General features: G+C 37.1%; 1 protein-coding gene across 3 annotated transcripts in view; it reads left to right on the plus strand.

Moving 5' to 3' along the window:
- The window catches only part of doc2b (double C2-like domains, beta), a 223,447-nt gene that overhangs the window by 126,946 nt on the left and 73,491 nt on the right, over positions 1 to 23,010 (plus strand). For all 3 annotated transcript variants that reach the window (XM_084113642.1, XM_084113643.1, XM_084113641.1), the window contains exon 9: positions 10,605 to 10,790. In XM_084113642.1, the coding sequence (XP_083969768.1) occupies positions 10,605 to 10,790 (186 nt within the window). The remainder of the gene's footprint in view (positions 1 to 10,604; positions 10,791 to 23,010) is intronic.

A 23,010-nucleotide genomic window follows, 5' to 3' on the forward strand; every position in this document is an offset into this window, starting at 1 on the left:
GACTGATTCAAGCTGATAGAAGAGCAACTTTGACTGAAATAACCACTCGTTACAACCGAGGTATACAGCAAAGCATTTGTGAAGCCACAACACGCACAACCTTGAGGCGGATGGGCTACAACAGCAGAAGACCCCACCGGGTACCACTCATCTCCACTAAAAATAGGAAAAAGAGGCTACAATTTGCACAAGCTCACCAAAATTAGACAGTTGAAGACTGGAAAAATGTTGCCTGGTCTGATGAGTCTCGATTTCTGTTGAGACATTCAGATGGTAGAGTCAGAATTTGGCGTAAACAGAATGAGAACATGGATCCATCATGCCTTGTTACCACTGTGCAGGCTGGTGGTGGTGGTGTAATGGTGTGGGGGATGTTTTCTTGGCACACTTTAGGCCCCTTAGTGCCAATTGGGCATTGTTTAAATGCCACGGCCTACCTGAGCATTGTTTCTGACCATGTCCATCCCTTTATGACCACCATGTACCCATCCTCTGATGGCTACTACCAGCAGGATAATGCACCATGTCACAAAGCTTGAATCATTTCAAATTGGTTTCTTGAACATGACAATGCGTTCACTGTACTAAAATGGCCCCCACAGTCACCAGATCTCAACCCAATAGAGCATCTTTGGGATGTGGTGGAACGGGAGCTTCGTGCCCTGGATGTGCATCCCACAAATCTCCATCAACTGCAAGATGCTATCCTATCAATATGGGCCAACATTTCTAAAGAATGCTTTCAGCACCTTGTTGAATCAATGCCACATAGAATTAAGGCAGTTCTGAAGGCGAAAGGGGGTCAAACACAGTATTAGTATGGTGTTCCTAATAATCCTTTAGGTGAGTGTATTTATTTAATTCAGGTGAATTACATTAAAATTGACTGATTTCCCTACCTCTCTCAACTGACCAGAAATAAAGTAGTTGGTTAAAGGAAGCATTATCATCCCTGCAGGCTTCCCCTCAGAGAGCTATTTAAATCTGCAACATTGTGCTCTGAACCCAACTAAAAACAACTGAATGGGCACATTGAGATTTAATTTGCATTTCAGCATCAGTCAATCTAGAATTCAACATTTATGTTTTTAATGCATTCATAAGCTGAATAATGTGAATATTTATGATTGTAGAGCTGGCCGATGAGCTGTAGTTTTGAGGTGTTTTGGATGCTACTGTTGAAATCTGTTCTTTGAAGATTTTTCTTTTAGCGGCAAGAGAGTACTTTGAGTTTGGCAGTGGGTGCACTATTGCTCATTCGTATGAAACTTTGGCCATGTAACTCGTTTGTAGCAGCATGATGAGTGATTGTTTTGGAGAGTTGTGTTATTATAAGTGATCAGATTTACAGACAATAAAACCAGTGATTCCAAAAATTCCATACATTTGCATTAAAGAAGAGACCCGAGACATATTTCGAGACTAGAATACCAATGACTTTGGGTTGGGGTTGTTTGACTTGAACCAGTAAGCAACCACGCAGAACACCAGTGCAACACACCTGAAACCACCCATATCACAATATCATTGCTACTCTGAGGTTTACACAGGTAAACACTCACATTTACTGCAGAAAAAGGTTTTTCTTCTTTGCTGTTATTGCACTGAAGACATGCTGATTCACACCTGGAGCTCTAGATATTCCCAGACTCTGTCAATATATTGACTCCGGGGGCCACAGGTGTAATTGACTTGATCAGCTACACATCTACAGGCTTTAGAAACACTGGATTTTCATGCATAATGAACAAAGTTTCCGTTAACATAATAAATTGCTTTTCCAAAGGCTCCGTTTTTCAATCCTACATATTTCATATAATCACTCACAGTTATTTAACCTTTTTTTTCCCAGTTCATTCTACATAGTGTAAATAGAGATTAGATATCTTACAGACATGGCATTTAAAATCTGAGATTCGTTTATTTTATACACGATTTTTAATGCTTATTCAAAAAGCCTCTATCGTGGAATGACAAGACAAGAATAAAGCAATCAAAAAGCAATAAGCAATGCATTCAACTAAAATCAGTGATAATGTCAGTGATGTATGAAGCTCCACATAACACAGGCCTTATGGGGATTGAGGTTGTCTGCATTATTGATTGCTTGCAATAAATGCATCTTAGGGGGGCTGTAGCTTAGGACTCAACGAATGGCCTTTTCACATCTGGTCATTGGATTGTCGGTCAGTTTTTTAGATTTTGTGCAGGTTCCTGGTCACAAAATTCTGAACAAAAAATTACAGGACTGCTAATAGAAACTGCTTAAGACTGCTTATCCAGTAGTATCTTCTTTATTTTAAATCTTATGCAGTTAAGATACAAAGGTCTCACTTTTTAAAAATCTGCATGAAACCTGCATGATGTACAGTATGTTCTTCTGATGAACTCAGTGAAGATAATTGAAGAATGTTGGTAACCAAACAGTTTTGGTGAACACTGACTTTGTTTATATGGCCAAAACACGCACACACTGAGAGAGAGACATTTCTCAAAATAACTACTTTTTATGTTCCACAGAAAAAAGAATGTCATGCAGGTTTGGAACAACTTGAGGTTGTGTAAATGATGACAGAATTAATTTTTAGTGTCAACTATATCATTAATATACAGGGAGACTGTATGGCAAAAAATATATATTGAAAAAAAGTTAGATAAAAGACAGTATTCAGTAAATTCAACATCCCATGAACAAAACATAAAGATTCTTCAAGGGATAGTTGCCAAAAAAGGATAGCCAAAAAAGACATTTCTGTCAGCATTTACTCGCCTTTATGTAGTTCCAGACTCATTTTATGTCCATGTAGTGAAAGCCAAAGTAACCAAAACTGTTTTGCTACCCCCATTCTTCAAAACATATTTTGTGTTCAGTAAAGTCAGTAACACTTTACTTAAAGCCTTTATTTAAAATGCATTATCAAGGTATTCATAATGTATGTTATGATGCATTATATCTTTTAAAAAATATAAATGTTACCAAAGATAAAAATGTACAACTGAATACATCTGAAACTGGTTGTTTGTCGTGTTTTAATGCATTAGACTTTCTAAAGGTGTGTTCAATGAATAGATAAGTATTATAATGTATTATAACTGTGGTTACAATTATTCATGACACCATACAATACATTATAAGGTGCATTACAAGGCATAATTAATGCATTAAAATGCTTTTATAATGCATTGTATATGAAGGCTTTAAGTAAAGTGTTTCCAAACAGTCATGCAGGAACGACATGAGGGTGAATAAATGACGACAGAATTCTCATTTTGGGTGAACTATGCCTTTAGATCCCGAGCTTTGCCCAACTGTGGTGGGAAGGTGTCCGTTGCCTGTGTGGATCTGCTGTGTTGTTGATATTCTGGGCTTGGTCTTAATGCAGAACCTCTTAGTGAGGTTGGCCACTTCCTCTCCGTGCGCCATTTCATCACTGCTTATCAGCCAAATTACTGTGCTTCCATCAGTCAGTTTGATATGTGTTGCTGAACGGTTTAGGTTAAGTAACTGCGGTCGAGAGCAGAAGCCCTCAAGAGCACCAGTGTTAATAATCCACTTAGAGCAGGTTGTATTACCCGTTTGGATCACTTGTCACGTAACGGTTAGGAATTCAAGGAACCAATTGGAGGCAGTGCCCATTAGGGGGAACAATTCATTTGGAAGTGCAGCCCTCATCAGTAGGTCCTGACTAACTGTGTGTGTGTGAGCATCCTAAATAAACAGCCATCACCACTTATGCACCTGTTTATGCATGTGTGTCTGGGGAGTCCGAGATAACCCGGCTAATGTGAGTTTTTCTAAGCCCTTCTCAACCACAGTAGAGATTATAATGTGAATATCTCTCATCCTTTGTTCTACTGAGTCTTGTTTGGGATCATTGCGTGTCTCGTAGGATCTGCATTCATCTATCAAGCTCCATTTGACATCTGTTCTCCTCCCTGCATCCAGCGCTTCAGGCTATTACAATGTAAAACCCTAATGTGCCACATGCTGCAGTCATAAATAAATATTCACAGATATGGAGCCTGTTGCGTTCCCGTGTGCACAGAAGAGAGTTGTTTGCCAGTGAGAGTTGAAGAATATGGAATTATGGTTCATATAGGTGCATTGTTTTGCATATCTTATTCTAATTCCAATTGTGAACTGACTACTGTGTAGCAGAAGAGAACTGATACAATGCTGATATTTTTATTAGTTTGTTGTGGTCAGGCAATATGTGAATATTCTTCCTGTTGGAACATTAAAATTAACTGGTAATATTGAATATACTGCATAACCTAAATGTGACCCTGGATCACAAAACCGGTCACAAATTGCACAGGTATATTTGTGGCAATAGCCAACAATACGGTCAAAATTATCGATTTTTCTTTTATGCTAAAAATCATTAGGTTATTAAGTAAAGATCATGTTCCATGAAGATATTTAGTAAATTTCCTACCGTAAATATATAAAACATTTATTTTTGTGAGTGAATGCAGCACAATCGCGAACATTAATGGACACCTTTAAAGGCGATTTTCGCAATGTTTCGATTTTTTTGTGCTGTCAGATTCCAGTTTTTCAAATAGTTGTATCTCGGACAAATATTATCCTAACAAACCATACATCAATGGAAAGCTTATTTATTCAGTTTTCAGATGATGTATAAATCTCAATTTAAAAAAATTTACCCATGTGACTGGTTTTGTGATCCTGGGTCACAAATAAGATAAGTTGCACCAGCAAACATAATTTTTAAGGGTCAGGTTAAACACTAGTCTTTTACCATGGCTTGTGCTACTGGGTTAAATTGGCTGCTCCACTGAATATTGTAGTACGAGTGTAATTTATCCTCTCAGCAGGCAAGGACTATTCAAAAGATGATGTTTTCCCATTAACTGCTCCTTTAAAGGGCATCTCCTAAACAAGCCCCTGTTGGCTGGTTCATTAATTAACAGCATATTTATGAATATATTTCAGATTCACAGCATGGTAGGGACCATTACTAATTTCTTGAATGCACCTTAAATTATAGAAGAATAATATTTATTAATATTTCTATAGATGCATTCTTTTTATATTTGAATCACAATTCATGTTGGTTTAAAACTGCGTTTTGTCCTTTGCGAATTGTACTTGGTGAGTTTTTGATTTTGATAAGATTAGACAGGCAGACAAGACAGATGATAGAGGTGAGAGCAAGTCCAAGAGCTCTTCTGTGAGCAGCACAACCTCATATTATATGGCATATTTCTGCCCTCTATGAATTTGTATCGGAGTGCTCCATCACCAATGATAGCAGGTCTGCGTTTTTTAGTTCTTCTAATTTTAACATAAGTTGAAATGACGGCATCGGTGCTGAGCTGTTTCCTTAATAATTTACAGAAAATATAGGGAGTGAATGTCAAAGGTTTGGCATCCACTCATGAATTTATAAATAAAATATCTCACCACCACTATGAGCTGGCAGGGATTGGAAGATAAATAGTAATAAAAGCTGTATATATTTTAGTTTCATCAGCCTGTTATGATTCTTTGAGAAACAGCTAGAACAATTCTTGTAGAAGAATTTCAATTTCTTGTAGAAATGTCACTACCCATGAACTTTGTCTTGAATGGCCTTCCTGATTCATATTTGGTCTGTAGCTGTCTCCAAAGGTTCCCTAAGCGCACTGGAGCCTCATAGGAATGACATTTGATCTCAGCTAAGGGCCGGAGCAGTCAATATACACTAACCCACTTTATCCTCTGATTACAGATGCAAAATTGGATTAAGAACCATGCCCTTAAAGATCCATTATGGACAGGCCAAGTTATGAATTGCACCTGGAGAGTGAGAAAGAGAATGTAAAATGCACTGCTATTTATCCCAGATTTTACATTACAGCGGCCCGCGTCATATCGAATTTAAAAATGTTTGAAGTGTGCTTTACTTGCCAAAATAAAAACTGCTTAAACCAGCAAAACAGACTGACCTACAGTAACCAGTCTGGTCAGGTATGAGCTAGTTTTAAAGGTGGTTTGGGCACTTGTCAGTTAATCTGTGTGGTTTAGAATATTTCATATTTGGAATTTCATATATGGAATATTTAAAGTTCACCAATTATGCTATTTTAAAAGGTTCTTATTTTGGTTTTGGAGGTCTCCTACAATAGGTTTACATGCATCCAAGGAAAAAAAAACAACTGAATTTTCTCATAATATACAATGCAGCATCACTTCTTGTCTGAAACGAGGAGTATATTTCAACAATGAATTGGAGTAAAAACATATAATTAGATTTAGAAGTTAATGCAAAAACTTAGTTTGGGCTCTGTTGTTAACCTTTAATATTAGAGTAATGTGCAATTAAGGGCTCCCTATAATATAGTTTACAGCATTACCAGAAATATTTTTTTCTATCCTTAAGAAACTTTTAATTATAACTGAATTCATTTAAAAACAGAGACACAATTTGTTCAGTAAACCACTGTTTAATAAAAAAAGCAAGTTTATGCCCCCCCCCCCCCCCCCCCCCCTCACCCCCAGCTCCCCCACCCCACCGTACCGAACCGTGACGTCAAAACCGAGGTAGTCAGTTTTGTGTACCAATACACTCCTAGTCCTCATCCTTTGGAAGTGCATGCAAAGTGGATTTGCTTTTACAGTGTAGAAAACAGCATCATCTTGGCATGTTGACAACATAAACCAAACCAACATAAACCTCTTCCTGGCCTCAGCTACAATTACAGCCTTTGAGGATCAAATAAGACTTTGTTTGCAGGCAGCCAATGAAGACCATAGGCTCTCACATTATGCAAATTTGTCGCAAACCTACTTAGGTTGGTGCAGGAAGTAAGACTCACTGTTGACTCGTCTCAGGGAGTTTAGAATCAGTTCTTTGGGGGAGACAATAACTCTAAACTTTTATTGTGGATCTTTGAAATTTTGCAGACCTTTCACATCCAAAAAGGTAATATCCGAAAAAGCATAATAGCAACACTTTATGCTGTGTCTCTCCTGTACAGTCTGTGCTTGAATTATATTTTCTGGAAGGTGCTAAATTTCAGTAGCAGCATAAAATTCTGTCAGCACAAATTAGATTTTTAATATATGACCATGGAAACAAATCACTTTTTAGATCATTAAAGTAATTTAAATACAATTTACTGGTGGACTTTATATCAGCAAATGTACATAATAAAATGCTTGTTGAATAGCACCCCATTTGGGTACATTGTTCCACGGGAAAATAACTTGGATTACAGAAGCCTTGGCTCCTTGCCTACAGTACATTTAGTGTGTACTATTTTTCTAGCCTTCACTTGGTTCACGGCTACGTTTCTGTGCTAGACATTCGAATCAATAAATGAATAACCTGCACATTATCAGCATGATAAATGGTAACAGCTGTGCTACTTTTCTTGTGAAGCGCTCTTTGGAGGTAATCAAACTTTTTTCTTCCTTTTTTTTTTTTTTTTTTAACCATGACTCTTCCGGAAGCACAAAAGAAAGGATCTCCAGAAGGAATTACGGAAATAGACAGAAAATAATGAGCTCTCACTAAGTGTTTCCCGCTGAAGATTTACACCGAGCATGGGGGCGACTCCTTAATTACAAGGGTAAATGAATTGCCAGGTTTTGTCTCCTAATGATACCATGTGGGAAATGGCAAACATTTGAATCTAAATTTTGAACAACCATTTAAAATTATGATTGAATAACATCATACTATACCCTACGTGTATCCCACGCCATCATTCATTCATTTCTTCATTCCTCTTCCCTTGTTAAAAGCGACACCATCAATTGAGATCGCCGCATTGTCATCTTGTCAGGGTCCTTTAAGAGTGTACATCAAGATTACTCACTGTTTTTGCTATAAGTCTTTGCTATTGTAAAATGTGAGAATGGCTTTTGCCTGGAATTTATTAGAGCTGTAAAGCGGGGGACAGGTTGAATAGCCCCCTGCTAGTTTTCATAAAGCAACAGAGCGCTGATGCAATTTTCCCAGTAAATGTCTCTACCATCGTTATTTGTCATGGCACAGAAATCAGTTTAAGAGAAGTTCATGTAGATAAGTGTTACAAATACAGTGAACCCAAAGACACTCAAGACACTCTTAAAAATGCCTGAGAGCCATTGTATTTGATAACAAAATTCAAGCCAGTTAGCAACATGATGCTCAATGTTAAGTTCTCAGCAAATGATGCATGTAAAATGAAAATTCTGTCATCATTCACCAGGGTTATTATAAACTGAAATTAAAAGAGAAATAAACATTTACTTACTCGAAATAAAATAATTTTAAAAGTTATTTTATTTCAGCTACTTGGCAAAGATTTGTTTTTTAACTTGATTACTAAAATTAACTTAAATTGCTAAAGTAACTAAAACTGAAAAAAAAATATATATATATATATATATATATATATATATATATATATATATATATACATACATACATACATACATACATACATACATACATACATACATACATATACATACATATGAAGAGTTCAGATGCAAAAGCCATCTAAAATTTTCTTCTAGAATGATCATTTTTATCAAGCTCGCATATTTAAGTTCAGTAATGACAATTTTCACTTAAATGACAATTAATAGGTAATTTTCATTGCCATTTAAGTGAAATTACTTAACTTAAATATACAAGCTTGATACAAATGATCATTCTAGAAGAAAATTTCAGATGGCACTTAGAGGCTTTTGCATCTGAACTCTTCATGTATATGTATATACAGTATGTGTATGTATGTATGTGTGTGTGTGTGTGTGTGTGTATGTATATATATATATATATATATATATATATATATATATATATATATATATATATATATATATATATATATATATATATATACACACTATATGTATATGTATGTATGTTTATATGTATGTATGTGTATATATATGTATGTGTGTGTATATATATATATACATGCATACATACATGCATACATACATGCATACATACATGCATACATACATGCATACATACATACATACATACATACATACATACATACATACATACATACTGTACATACATACTGTACATACATACATACATGAATGAATGAATGAATGCTTTATTTCGAACAAGTAACAAAAGAAAGTAAACTGAAAATAAAAAGACAAACAAACCAAACAATTAATGATAATAATAATGATACATACATACATACATGTATGTATATATATATACATACATACATACATATACACATACATATATGTATGTATGTATATGTATGTGTGTGTGTGTGTGTATGAACATAATTAAGAAAAACTTTTAAAACACACTGCAATATTACTGAAATTTAACTCCAATCAAAATGAAGATGGAAAATAAAATAAAAAAAACTGATCCAAAATATTAATAACTTGAATAGTATCTCACAGTATGTCATTTACTTACCCTAATGCCATTCTAAACCTGTGACTGACTTTCTTCTATGGAACACAAACATATTTTGAAACAAATAATAATATTTTTTTGACCATTCATTTGAAAATTAGTGGTGTCCAATGTAGTTTAGGATCCATTGACAATCATTGTATGTATAAAAACAGTTCTTTAAAAAAAAAAAAACATTTTATGTTCCACAGAAGTCATGAAGTCACAGAGAGTAAATGAAGATGCATTTTAATTTTGGCTAACCTATTGCCTTAATTTTCATACATACATGCAGTACACTGTCTGCACATTAAGAATGCAATATTTATAATGCATTATAATCCAGTATTTCTTCTCATCTACCTTTTGCTTTTACCCCATTGAATTATTTGAATAGCCTGACTGATGTATAACCTGGCACGTCTGACTTTAGGCATTTAGCACCTGTTGCTGGTAATTGTGCTGGAGTTCAACACATGCGATGGCAGTTCAGTCAGATGCTAGACTGAAGGGAGATGAGGAAGAGAGAGATAACCCAGCTGCTCTCTCTCTCTCTCTCTCTCTCTCTCTCTCTCTCTCTAACAGATGGACTAATAGCATAATTAAGTAGCCGTGCGCCCGGTTCCTGTTTACCGTCATGTTGCTTAGCAATGACATCAGCCAATCCCTCCATCCCTCTGTATAATCCTGCCCCCTCCTCCTCTCTCCCTCTCTCTCTCTCTCTCTCTCTCTCTCTCACACACACATGCATTCATCCCGGTAACAGTGTTAGCGTGCTGTAGTGGTCTGAGCGCAGCTCACAGGCAGACGGCATGACCACAGTGTGCTGGAGCCTCTCATGTAGCCCACCGCTGCCATCGCAAACTCACACACATGCACTTACACACCAAGACACGCAACAAGTCACGCTTCAGGGACACTAACAGATTACCAGAGCAAGGAAGATTCTACTTTTGAAGGTTTTTTTTTTTTTTTTTTAATTTTCTTTATTTCTTTCTTTTTTCTTTTTTTTTTACCGCTACCACCCGCCACCCCTTAGCCGGGTTCAGGGGTGGTGGCACATCCTCTAAAGGGCTGCATGAATGACACAACGCAAAGGCGAGAAGACGACCATCAGCATCCAGGAGCACATGGCCATTGATGTATGTCCAGGTCCCATTCAGCCCATCAAACAGATATCTGACTATTTCCCCCGTTACCCACGGGGTCTCCCCCCCACAGCTCCTCCGGCCCTCAGCCGCGCCGGCTCCCTGCGGAGCAGCTCCACCAGCCAGAAGACAGAGGGCCCGGCCTCTGACCCCAACAGAGATGAAGAAGACCTGGACCAAGCCTTCGGCGCCACCGCACTCGTGGCCAGCAAGAAGGAGGAAGAGCCCGACGTGGAAGGCTACGATTCGGACGACTCCAGTGAGTACATGTTTCTTACTCCTTTTCTTTGTGCCACTCTGCAATGACAACTGTTGCCTCAGATTCCTCTGTCTGTTTGTTTTCTTTCACCCGGATGAACGAAAGCAACTGGCAGCAACTTGGCAGCTCTGATTGAATGCTGGGAAATGGCAGGGGTTTATTTAGCACTTGTGATTCTTTGGGTTCAGACAGACAATGTTTAGAAGGTGAATGTGTGTTACATCGAGCCTCTTTGTGATCCGCACACTATGCCGTCTGGTTTTTGTGTTCGTTCCCTAGACCGACACATTTTTAAAGCGATTCTTGTGGGCATCAGGTGCTAGTCATCAGTTCCTGTTGTATATCTATATCTGTAGAGCTCTTGCCTGTCCCAGATGTAAATCCTATTATGGACCTCTGCCTGCCTCTCCGTTTGCTGTCTGGTTTTCAATCATGGCAGCCTGTAGACTAGATTAGATGGAGCCCTGTGGTCTCGTGTGGTCATTTTATCATTATCATGCTCTGTCTTAGATGGGGTTAATCCATACAGTGTCAAGCTTAACGTGTGCGCCCGAGCATGTGTGCTGATGGAAACACTTTATAGCTGCAACGAAGGGGTCTGGATCTAATCCTGAATGGCTCTGGCATAGCATGCACTGCTCTGTTGCTGACAGATGTTAACCTTTGACCTGCATGCAAGACCAAGAGTGAGCTGCACAGTGAAAATCATTTCCTAAATCAGTATTTTGTTCAGGAAAACAATATCCTTAAAACAGAATCAAATTTGTTGAGAAGCAAAACCAGTCATTTCAGTTCTGATGCACCCTATATAGGGAGCTCACTAGGTTTTGGAACAGAGCTATATTCAATAAAAGAGCTATATTTCTTAAAATAATAGATTTTCCAAAAATGAAAATACAATCACGTCATTACAAACTGTATGACTTTCTTAATTAACGTGGAACACAAAAAAATATATTTTAAATTGAAAGTCAATGGGGTCCAAAACAACATTGGTTCCCTTTGATTTTCAAAATATATTCTTTTGTGTTCCACAGATAAATAAATGTATACGGGTTGGAAACAACATGAGGGTGAGTTCATTTTTTGGCTGAACTATGCCTTTAAACAAGACAAATTAGGACATTAAAAAGCAGATTAATTGTGTAATAGCGAGCTATCTGTAGAACATTAACCGTCCAAAGATGATCTGAAGTGCATCTCTGTCGTAGTATAATTGCATGCTTTGCTGTCGACCACAGTAATCAATATCAATCACTCATATGCAACAATCTGTCACAGGTCTGCCGATAAAACCAGTCCTTCACCTTTCGTGAGGAATGTAATGCATGTAGATGCTGTATCTGCGGGTGTGACCGTTAAAGCAGAGGATCGCGGTCTGATGCGCCCGTGTTTTATGATGATAGATTAGCACAGAGCTATTGTGCTGTGATTCATCAGTGTGCCTCACTAAATCATAACCCTCTTCCTGTTCTCTCATTCTCGTCTGTTGTCTGAATCACAATGCACATATTAGTTGCACAACAGAGAGACAAATTAAATCCTAACCTGACATGTTTGTTATGTGACTCATGAAATACAAATAAGCCAATTACACTAATTTGCCAGAGTATTTAATGGTTCGAATGTCTCACTGGGATTTTAGCAGAGTAACTTAGAGGAAGAAAATTATCTCTGAGGGATCAAATTTGAGGCTTTGCTAATGCAACAGATGGATTACAAGGAACTTCCACAAACATTTGGCCGTGGCGTCTCTTCAGCTCTGCCGACAAACCGAACTGAGTACTACAGGACAGATTGCAAATGGAGCAGTCTTCTGTTTTGGAGCTTAATTAAGAGCTGGATCCACACAAAATTGGACTTGAATTTTAGCTGAGCACTTTTGTCAGTTGCAAACATGCAACCAGTTGCTTCATCAGTAAATAGTATCTAAGCTAGGGAGAATTAAAAATAAAATGATGAATTCCCGTGAGGCTTCAAAGCTCTTAACGAAATACCACCTGTTTGTTACTCGTGCTGAAAGCCTCGCTGACCTGTTGACTTGAATTAACTAAACACTGATGCTTTGGGGAAAACAAGCCACTTTGACTGATGCAATCCTCATTTTACCCATGAGTGCCTGTTCGCCCTGTTCCAGGGAAGCAGGTCCGTGGGGTTTTGTACCTCTGGTGGTTTCTGTGCTCTGCTGCTTGACACATTCCTGACGGTGCACTACAAGATTAATCTTCAGTCTAATGGGGTGTTCAGAAGTGGTCCATTTGAAGTGACCATCATTTGTTTTTCATAAAAACAAACAGATAGTCCCGCCTCCGAACTCACGCCATTGGTTGAGCCATGTTAGGTTGCTCAAACAAACTTCTCTCATCAATTACTCACCCTCATATAGTTCCAAACCCATAAGACTTCCATTAATCTTTAAAACACAAATGAAGAAATACATATTTAATGAAACCTGAGAGATTTCTGTCCCTCCTTTGGAGAGAAAAAAACCCAACAAACAAACAGTGCATCCGAAATCGCAAACTCTCACTTCGCAGAGTACGTTCTATATATATAGTATGAATATGGATAGTATGAATTAAATGTTATTGTCACATGACCAACCAGAGTCAGTTGGTCGCTTCAATGCCATTCACAAATCTCTTCAGTGCCGCTTCACCGTCATTCCTAAATCCCGTGGCCTCATGGGATAGTAAAGTGTCCATCGAATGCACGCCTCAGAATCTCAGCGGAACATTTTATACTTTTCGCCTACTATTTTTCTATTAATCGAGCGGTTTAATGTAAGTCGTCTGAAGACACAATTGCTTAATGTGATGAGCAGATTATTCAACAAGTTCCCGACCTCCAGAGATTTAATCACTGTCAATGTTAACACACCTATCAGCTGCTGGCAAATAAAACTGCAACTTTTCACTTTTCAGAGGCCACAGAAATGTTCAATTGACCAACATGTCCATCACGACCTTCTCATTCATGCATAACCCTACTGTAATACTCTATTTGAATCTGAAACCGAGATCGCTTGAGATGCACAGAAAGATTATAGAGCGACTGTTTGTTAAACGACTGTCTTACAGTTACATAAGCGATTATGTTTCAGTCCGGAATGTCACATGTAACCGCATATTTTTGTTCAGGAGGATTAGTGGTTAAAGCATCATTAAATATACCTGGTTGAGTCATGACATGTTATCCCTGCAATTAAGCCATTACTGGGAAGTTGCACTAAAGGTTAATTGTTTTCTAGGCTTTGGTCAATCAGACTGAAAGCGATCTGAAAGAGTTGTGTCCACCAGATACTCGTTGAATTACATAACAGAACTGGAGTTTGGGGTTTAACTTTTGGTTTATCCCTGGTGGATGAGCTTTTAAAGGATTAGTTGACAAGACACAAAATGAACTTGCAGAAAATCTCCTTCCCGTCCACTAGACTCTAAAAGCCTGGCTTTAGTTGGACAGAAACCACTGGAATATTTCCAAGGTTTGGATTTGTTTGTGAAGACTCAATTCTGTGCTGATAGATTTGATTTCCAAATCAGTTTGATGACTTCTTAAGATGGTAGGTCCACTTCTCTTATGACAGTCCCAGAGTAGGCTACTAGTGGCCAGGACGGCCCACAGTTGTTGCTGTTAGTTCTCCTCGGTCCCCCTCAGTTAAAATCTCCCCGAGAATCGTCACCACCGTTCTCCCCTCTAGCGACGGCCCTGCTAGTCCCTAATAGTGCCATAACTCCTGAGATATGACTCTCCCACATGAACAAGGTATCCGTAAGGATCAGGGAGGACACCCTCAAGCACAATGAGGACACTGGAACATCATGTCTTTTTTTTGTTTTCACGCTTCTCCTAGGAAACATGACAAAGAAAGAAACATCCTCTTTGCATTTTGTGTCATCATTTCAGATAAAGTCCTATGTGACAGCGCTTCTCAACTTCTTTCAAGAACTCAAGTGGTAATACTGTAAAAAAACCGACAGATTAGGAAGAGGAAATAAGCAACACCTTAACAAGGTGCCTTAGCAATGCCTTAACAACCACCCAGAGCATCCTAGCATCCATCTAGCAGAACTCAGTATATAATCTACTGTTCAAAAAATGTGGGGTCCGTAAGAATTTTCTGGAAACAGTGACACATTTTTGCTTTTAGTCAAAAGTCAAAAGCATTTATTTGTAGTAATACTCGTTTTGTTTTTTAACATTACAAATTCTTTACTGTCAATTTTGATCAATTTAATGTGTCCATGCTGAATAGAAGTATTAATTTCTTTCAAAAATCTCATTGACTCCACTAACACACCCATTGCCATATTGGTAAATTTGCATGATGAAGACCAGACACCAAGTCTAGCAGTATCTGATCTGTTTTTTGTCGACTTGGATGTTAATTAATACAGAAAAGTGCAACACCTACTGAGCAGCCCCCCGACTTAGTCCAATCAAATCGCATCTGATCACAAGTTCATTAATGACGTCCCATAGTGCATCAGAGACATGGAAGAGATTATGGTTTATTTAATTTTTTCCACAGAATATTTTTCTTGTCATGGAGCAATCCTAATTTTGTAAATACAATATTGATACAAGATTGATGCTTTTCTTTTCTTTTTTAAAATATCCTACTTATGTCTAAACTACATGCTCTTGACCCGTAGAAACAAACCACAGTACTTACAGCAGGATTAAAATAGAAACTGTACAATCTTGTTCTTTAATCATGCCTTTTTTTCATGGCATTTGATCAAATTGATCTCCACTATGATCATACATGATCAGGTAGCAGAGACCTGTTATTGTAGCATGGATTGTACAGTCAGTCCCTCTGACACATAAAGCGAAGGCACGCTCAGGTATAAGCAGGGGGAGGATTTCCTGAAAGCAGGCTACAACCTTCTGTCGAATCCTATTAAAGAGCCTATCTGCAAGCTGTCGTGAGATAACAGATAACGAGAGGAATGGACTCTATTTTCCCTGTGTTTTTGCCCTTGGGGTTTTCTAGATGAGGCTTGGCTATTAAAAAAAAACATGCCATGTTTAAATGGTCAACTTAGTGTGCAAGATATATTATACACTAAAAACTATTGGCTGTGGGAAACAAATGGATAATTGTGTTTTGCTTTCTTTTCTCTTTTGTTCTTACTTTTCTTTCTCCTATCCTCTTCCTTTCCTTTCCACTTTCCTTTCCTTTGCCTGTCCTTTCCTTTCCTTGGATGTTTCTTTTCTTTTCTTTGCTGTTCATTTCTTGTACACTTTTCTTTCCTCTGCCTGTTCCTTTCTTTTCCTTTCATTTCCTTGAGTGTTTCTTTTCTTTTCCTTTCTTTTCTTTGCTCTTCATTTCCTTTCCACTTTCCATTCCTTATTTCCTTTCCTGTCCTTGTACTGTATGTTTCTTTTCTTTGCTGTTTATTTCCTTTACAATTTCCTTTCCTTTGCCTGTTCCTTTCTTTTCCTTTACTTTCTGTGTATGTTTCTTTTCTTTGCTGGTCATTTCCTTTCTTTTCCTTTCCTTTCCATTCCTTTCCATAAATGTTTATATTCTTTTTCTTTGCTCTTCATTTCCTTTCCACTTTCCATTCCTCATTTCCTTTCCTTTCCTTTTTTGGATGTTTCTCTTTCATTTTCTGTTTCTTTATTTCCTTTCTTTTTCCTTTAGATTCCGTGTACATTTCTTGTTTTTTTCTCTTTGTTAATTGTTTTCTTTACCTGTTCCTTTCCATTCCTCCTTTTCCATTCCTTCCAATCCTTTTTCATTTCTATTCCGTATTGCTCTTCTCTTCTCTTCTCTTCTCTTCTCTTCTCTTCTCTTCTCTTCTCTTCTCTTCTCTTCTCTTCTCTTCTCTTCTCTTCTCTTCTCTTCTCTTCTCTTCTCTTCTCTTCTCTTCTCTTCTCTTCTCTGATTGTGGATAGAGTGAATAGACCAGAGTGAAGTCTTTCTGCCATCTGTGGCTAGCATTGATGGAGTTGTGTCTTGTTTTTCTATTTGAGTGTTGTTTATGTCACATCTCTGTGTATTCAGAGAGCTCGCTGACAGATTGACAGATGCAGTTGTTGACAGACAAGAGTGAAGAATGGAAACATGCCATACGGTACATGGGTTTCAGCCTTTTTTTAACAATAGAGGGGAACACAACATGGAAATATAGCTGTACTGTATTATAGCTTTTACCTAGAAGTGTTCAGCCTTTGTTTGCTGATGTCAATGTAATCAATGAGAATGCTGCTTTAAAGTGTTTTTTTATTTTTTATTTTTTCAGTCTTGTAGCTCAAGTCAGGTATAGCATTTCTAAAATACTCTATCTCTCTTTTTTTCTTTTAGCACAATGGATGAAAACATATTTTTTTAAGGTTTTGCATTAATGCTGGGATCTCCACCAGATCTGTTCATTTTTCTCCATCCACGTTAAGACAGGTTTAACTTGTATCTGCCCAGACGGCTGTGTGATATCCAGCCCCCACAAACCCCTGACCCACACACCTACACACTGCAAGTAAACGCTCACGGAATAAAACACAGTGGATGCAAAGATATAGGACAATGTAAAGAGTTTGATAGGTTAGATATACGTATTTACAACGTGCCTTCAAATTGTTGTACAGATTAGTAAAATTAGTTGGCAGTGTAAAATGTATATGTTTTTCCCCCACATTTTTTAGGGGAAATGGTCAATATCTATGCCTTGCACCGTGTCCTAACGAGGCGCAGTGTGACTCAGACATAACGCAATCACAGCTAGAGCATCACATCACCGTTCAAAATCTAGAGTAATATTTATTTAAATAATCCCTATAATTAATATTACAATTTAAAAGAACAGTTTTCTATTTGAATATATTTTAAAATATAATTTATTCCTGTGATGCAAAGCTGAATTTTCAGCATCATTACTCCAGTCTTCAGTGTCACATGACTCTTCAGAAATCATTGTAATATGCTGATTTGGTGCTCAAGAAACATTTCTTATAATTATCACAGTTTTGCTACTTAATATTTCTGTGGAAACCATGATCAAGTTTATTCAGGACTCTTTGATGAATAGAAAGTTTGAAAAGTCTTTTTTGGTCACCTATAGGAAGAAGAGAATGCATTTCACAAACAGCTTGGATATATAGTCAGTCAAGACACAAGTTAAGCGAGACCCCTATATGTACAGTCTGGTTCAGTGTAGGCTAAACCAGGCTTTGTGCCAGTTGCTATATCTGTGAAATTTTCACACTCTCTACGTAACCTAAAACAGGAATTCCTGAAGCCAGACTGAGGTTTTCGCCTTTGTTTCTATGGCAGCAGATAATTTGTAGTGCGCCACAAGGGCATGAGGTGAGTCCTCGAAATCATTCAAGAAAGCTGGTTTGGAAGGGAGAATTAAAAAAAAACGTTGTGGGCAGGTTTTGTCTTTTTTTTTTTTTTTTTTACTATAACAAATTCACTAAAACCGTGTCACATTACTGAAAATAAGCATCAACAGAGTTGTTTTTTGTGACTCATAATGGTAGGTGGGAAAGAAAAAGAACATGATACTCTATTCATCTTCATTACAGAAAACACATTTTCATGAGGAATCTCCAATGGAAGATGAATAATTCTTACTCCACATGCAAAACGTCCCAGTTTCAGATCTCATGCTAATTTATCCTTTTGTAATCAACTAAAATTTCAGCTATTTGCCAGTGCATGTATAACAGGAACAGGATCGAATTTGATTCAGTTAGTGATTTCACTTCGTTAAGTGGTGAGCTTGACTTTTCTGTGGCGCTTCACATACCTAATCAAGCACTAACTACTTAACATTACCTATAATAACCTGATAGTAAACACAGCAATTCAAGTGCATGAAAAATCATAAATAAAAGATGATTTGTAACTTATCTTCAGTCCTATTCTGAAAGCAATTCACATCATTTACAGAATCAATCCAATTTCAGTTGGATAAATAGTCACATTATGTCAGGTCAGTAAATCATGAGTTATTCCATTATTTTTCGAATTCATTAAAACAGAACGGGACCTAAGTTTAACATTTTTGTTATTTTGGGGTGTTTCTTAACTTAATATGCATACCGGTGAGTGTGGTTAATAATATTTTTATATTGTGGCTTATATCATGTTTCTATCATTGTAGTATAACAGCATTGGGGCGTTTCACTATACTTACCATTCAAAAGTTTGGGGTCACTAATAGTTTTATTTTATTTTATTGAAAGAAATTAACTTTTTTATTCAGCAAGGATGCATTAAATTGATCAAGTAAACACATTTAAAATGTTACAAAAGATTTATATTTCGTATTGATGCTGTTCTTTCTGTTAATTTGTTATTTATTAAAGGATCCTAAAAAAATAATCTTTCAAGTTTCCACAAAAGTATTAAGCAGCACAACTGTTTTCAACATTGATAATAATCAAAAATGTTTATTTTCCATCAAATCAGCATATTAGAATGATTTCTGAAGGATCATGTGACGCTGAAGACTGGAGGCAGCTTTGCATCACAGGAATAAATTACATTTTAAAATATAATAAAAAAAGAAATGTCTAATTGTACTAATATTTCACAGTATTGCTGTTTTGCTATATTTTTGATCAAATAAATGCAGCTTTGGTGAGCAGAAGAGACTTCTTTAAAACATTAAAAAATCTCAACGATCGCAAACTTTTGAACGGTAGTGAAACTTTTGTGTGCTGGGCGACTCAAAGCTTAATGCTTTCGATTATTTTGGAACTGTATTCATCGACAGAGAAATGTAAAAACTAACTGGTCAAATTTTGTCTGACTGCTTGTTGATAGATCTGTTGTTTTAAAGACAAATCCCACTCATCTTGCTGTTCTGCCATTCATCTGAATGTAATCTAGCTTTTAGTAAATTATTTAAATCGTATTCAGTATGAACTCTAACAGTCCCCAGCAGGGCTGTCACAGCTTCATGATCTACTAGAGCTTCCCTTACTAATCCTCTCAGCTTCAGCCAAACCACTGAAGCTTTAGCCGGACACTAATGGTGTACCGTGAACTCTTCCAGTCCCAACAGCACATGGACACTTCACTCCCAGTCCCTCAGCTCAGTGGAAATCCTCTCTCTTCGGTTTGTGATCCAGTGATTAAGAGTCTGACTGGCTGAATATCATTCACGAGGATGAGATGGAGGATGAACATGAGCGTCCTTTATCGAGTCCTACCCCAGATCACTGTTATCAGGGAGAATGTTTTATTTGGTGAAATCCTCATACGCCCCCCTTTGAGGAAGTGCTACCGGTGTGGTGAAGTATCCGTTAACTCTATAGTGATGGGTCCGGGCTGAGGACCCAATTAGTATGCCAGTATATGCCTGATCTAAATCTGTTCTCGCGATACGGTAAGGCAGTATCAGTGCAGTAATATCAGGTAAAGCTCATAGCGCGATCTTCGGATAACGTTAGCTGTATGCTATGCTACTATCTAAGCTAACTAAAAATCACACTTACAACGAGAAATGTTTAATTTCACAATCTATAGCTTCGGTTAAATACTAGTATATGAAACGTATAATTTAAAATACATTAAATACATTAATGACTCGTTATAACGTAGTACAAACGTCTTCTATAATAAAATGATTTTGTATGGTTTGTAACCAGGCACTAAAGCGATTACCCATAAAACGTGCTTTGAACCAATCGGATTGCTTGGGTCCTCAGCCCGGACCCATCACTATAGAGTTACTGGATACTTCATCACACCGGCTCTAATGCTACGTTAGCTATTGAGTTGACTTGAGCTTTTCTTTCAAGAAATGTTTTTAGCTAATCCGTACTTAAGGTGGATGGATTTATTTTCAAATCTTCACCTCAAATCTTCTAAATCTTCAACTTTTAGAAATGCTACTTGATATGTTTAGGATTTAATAAATTCACACCTGCAAACCTTCCGCCTATTGGCCAACTTTGTTGTTCTGACATTGAAAATTGAAAATCGGAGGTGTTTTTATATGGGCGACAAATCTAATATGTATAATCATTTATCAGACTCAAATGTGAGGTTTCCTCATTTTATAAAAATTTTGTCAAAATTTAAGTTGCCAGCCAGCGCCAGCGTTTTTGATCATTTTCACAAACATTTTTTTTTATTATTCTAGCTGAAAAAAAAAAAAGCAACAAAATCGCATTTTTATCAAAGACTACGTCTGGATCAGATTCACAACAATAATCAAAACATAGATGGACTGGATCGAGTCCAACAACCCCAAAGCTTGCACAGTCCTATAACAGTCAACATTCAACATTTCACTTGGTAACGGTTTTGATTTATATGCTGTTTTGTTTTGATGATCGCATTATTTTACATATGCATCCGCTTACATATGATATTGCTTGTTTCTGCTGCTTCTTCACTTGTGTTTTAATCAGGAGATCCAGTGCTCTTTCAGAAGATGCGTAATAGCGCCCCCTACCATAAAACAGTGAAAATTCCGTCAATGGCAGGGAAGCGTTGTCTCATAAATGATGGAAAATTTTGTCATTGTCAGGGAAAGAGTTAACTGTAAAGTGTTGTCTCAAAGGAACATTGGGTCACACTTTAGTTTAGGGTCTAATTCTCACTATTACTAACTATTAACTATGACTTTTGCCTCTGTAAACTCCTAATTACTGCTTATGAATAGTTAGTAATGTAGTTGTTAAGTTTAGGTATTGGGTAGGGTTAAGGGATGTAGAATATGGTCATGCAGAATAAGGCATTAATATGTGCTTTATAGGTAATAAACAGCCAATATCTTAGTAATATGCATGCTAATAAGCAACTAGTTTAATAGTGAGAACCCTAAACTAAAATGTTACCGAACAATGGTACCTAAAGAACATAGTTCTATTCTAATATCAGAATTTTTAAATCTGAAATAATCTGAAGAAAAACTGAAATCATATTTCTTTTTATTTTCCCTCAATAACTGTTGTTTTTTTACTGAAGAACATACAGTTATTGAAACTTCTAGAATCACAAACTGAATTGTGGTTAAAATAATAGATCAAATACTCCCAGGTTCTGTGGGGCGGACTTCAAATATTGTGTTGGACAACACGGCCTTTGAATCCAAAATGTTAAGAACCGCCTGTATAAACCATTCATTCGAGTCTTTAATTCAGTGATACGATTAACAAGTGCCAGCCTTGGGCAAACCCTGCTGTTATTCCACACTTTTAATTCACACTTAATGCCAATAATTACATTTTCCTTTCTGGATTGGTTCATTTCCACATTCGGATGTTCTCTTAAGGTATTTCATAGACCTGTGAGTTTAAAATCAGCATGGTTTGGAGGCCAGATGAGGATACACAGGATTTATTCTTGAGGTTATGGCCATTGCACTTGGTTCAAAACAGAGTCAAAGATTAAAAATGAAAAGACAGAGTGAGAGACCTCTGCTCTGCTCTCGTCATCCTCTCTGCAACATTCAGAAAGCCTCTCTAATGGCAATGCACACCCTTTTATATAATACCCTCCGTGCCTGTGGCTCTGTGGGATTAGAGCATTGTGTAATGTGTCATATGTTAGTCTTCAACCAGCGCTTCTCTTGACAGGCTTGGCTGTTTTGAATGTTTTTTTCTTCTTTTTCCCATAATGCAAGACTCTGTAAATGTTATACGCTGTATGTCACTTCTGTCATGCCTAAAATGTGTGATGAAAGAAGCTTCTGGCTGTAAGAAATGAAAAGACACAAAATCTCTCTTCTGAAATCATTTGAACTATGCTTGACCACATTTTAGGGATTTATAGATGGTAAATCTTACTAAAGTTTTTGTATTCTAATAAACCTGTTTAATCAAATCATTGCTGTCGGGCAGAAACCTTGTATCTCCAAAAATGCCACTTTTCAGGAAATGTAAAAATTAATATTGTTAATATTGTGGATTTATATATTTGTCAGACACTTGCATGTTGAGCAGCGAATGTCAGACATGCACATTTTGTCCATCATTAGAACAGTCGAATTTGAGGCAGTAAATGCATCGCATTATGTTTTCATCAACTTATAGGTTATAAGTTTATTGTAGCTATGTGGGTCATCTGTTTTTTTCTGTCATTTAGCCAGTGTTAAATGTTTTATGTTATAAAAAACAAAGTGCAGTGCACAGGCTATTTAAGACAGTACTGGCCCTATGACTAAACGCTAAACTAAGACGCTCCTCTCCACTCCTCAAATACATAAAATATTAGCCTTTATATATAAAGTATTTTTTTTTTAGTTAAGGA

This window comes from Abramis brama (assembly GCF_963993115.1).
Source record: "Abramis brama genome assembly, chromosome: 5".
Classification (NCBI taxonomy): domain Eukaryota; kingdom Metazoa; phylum Chordata; class Actinopteri; order Cypriniformes; family Leuciscidae; genus Abramis; species Abramis brama.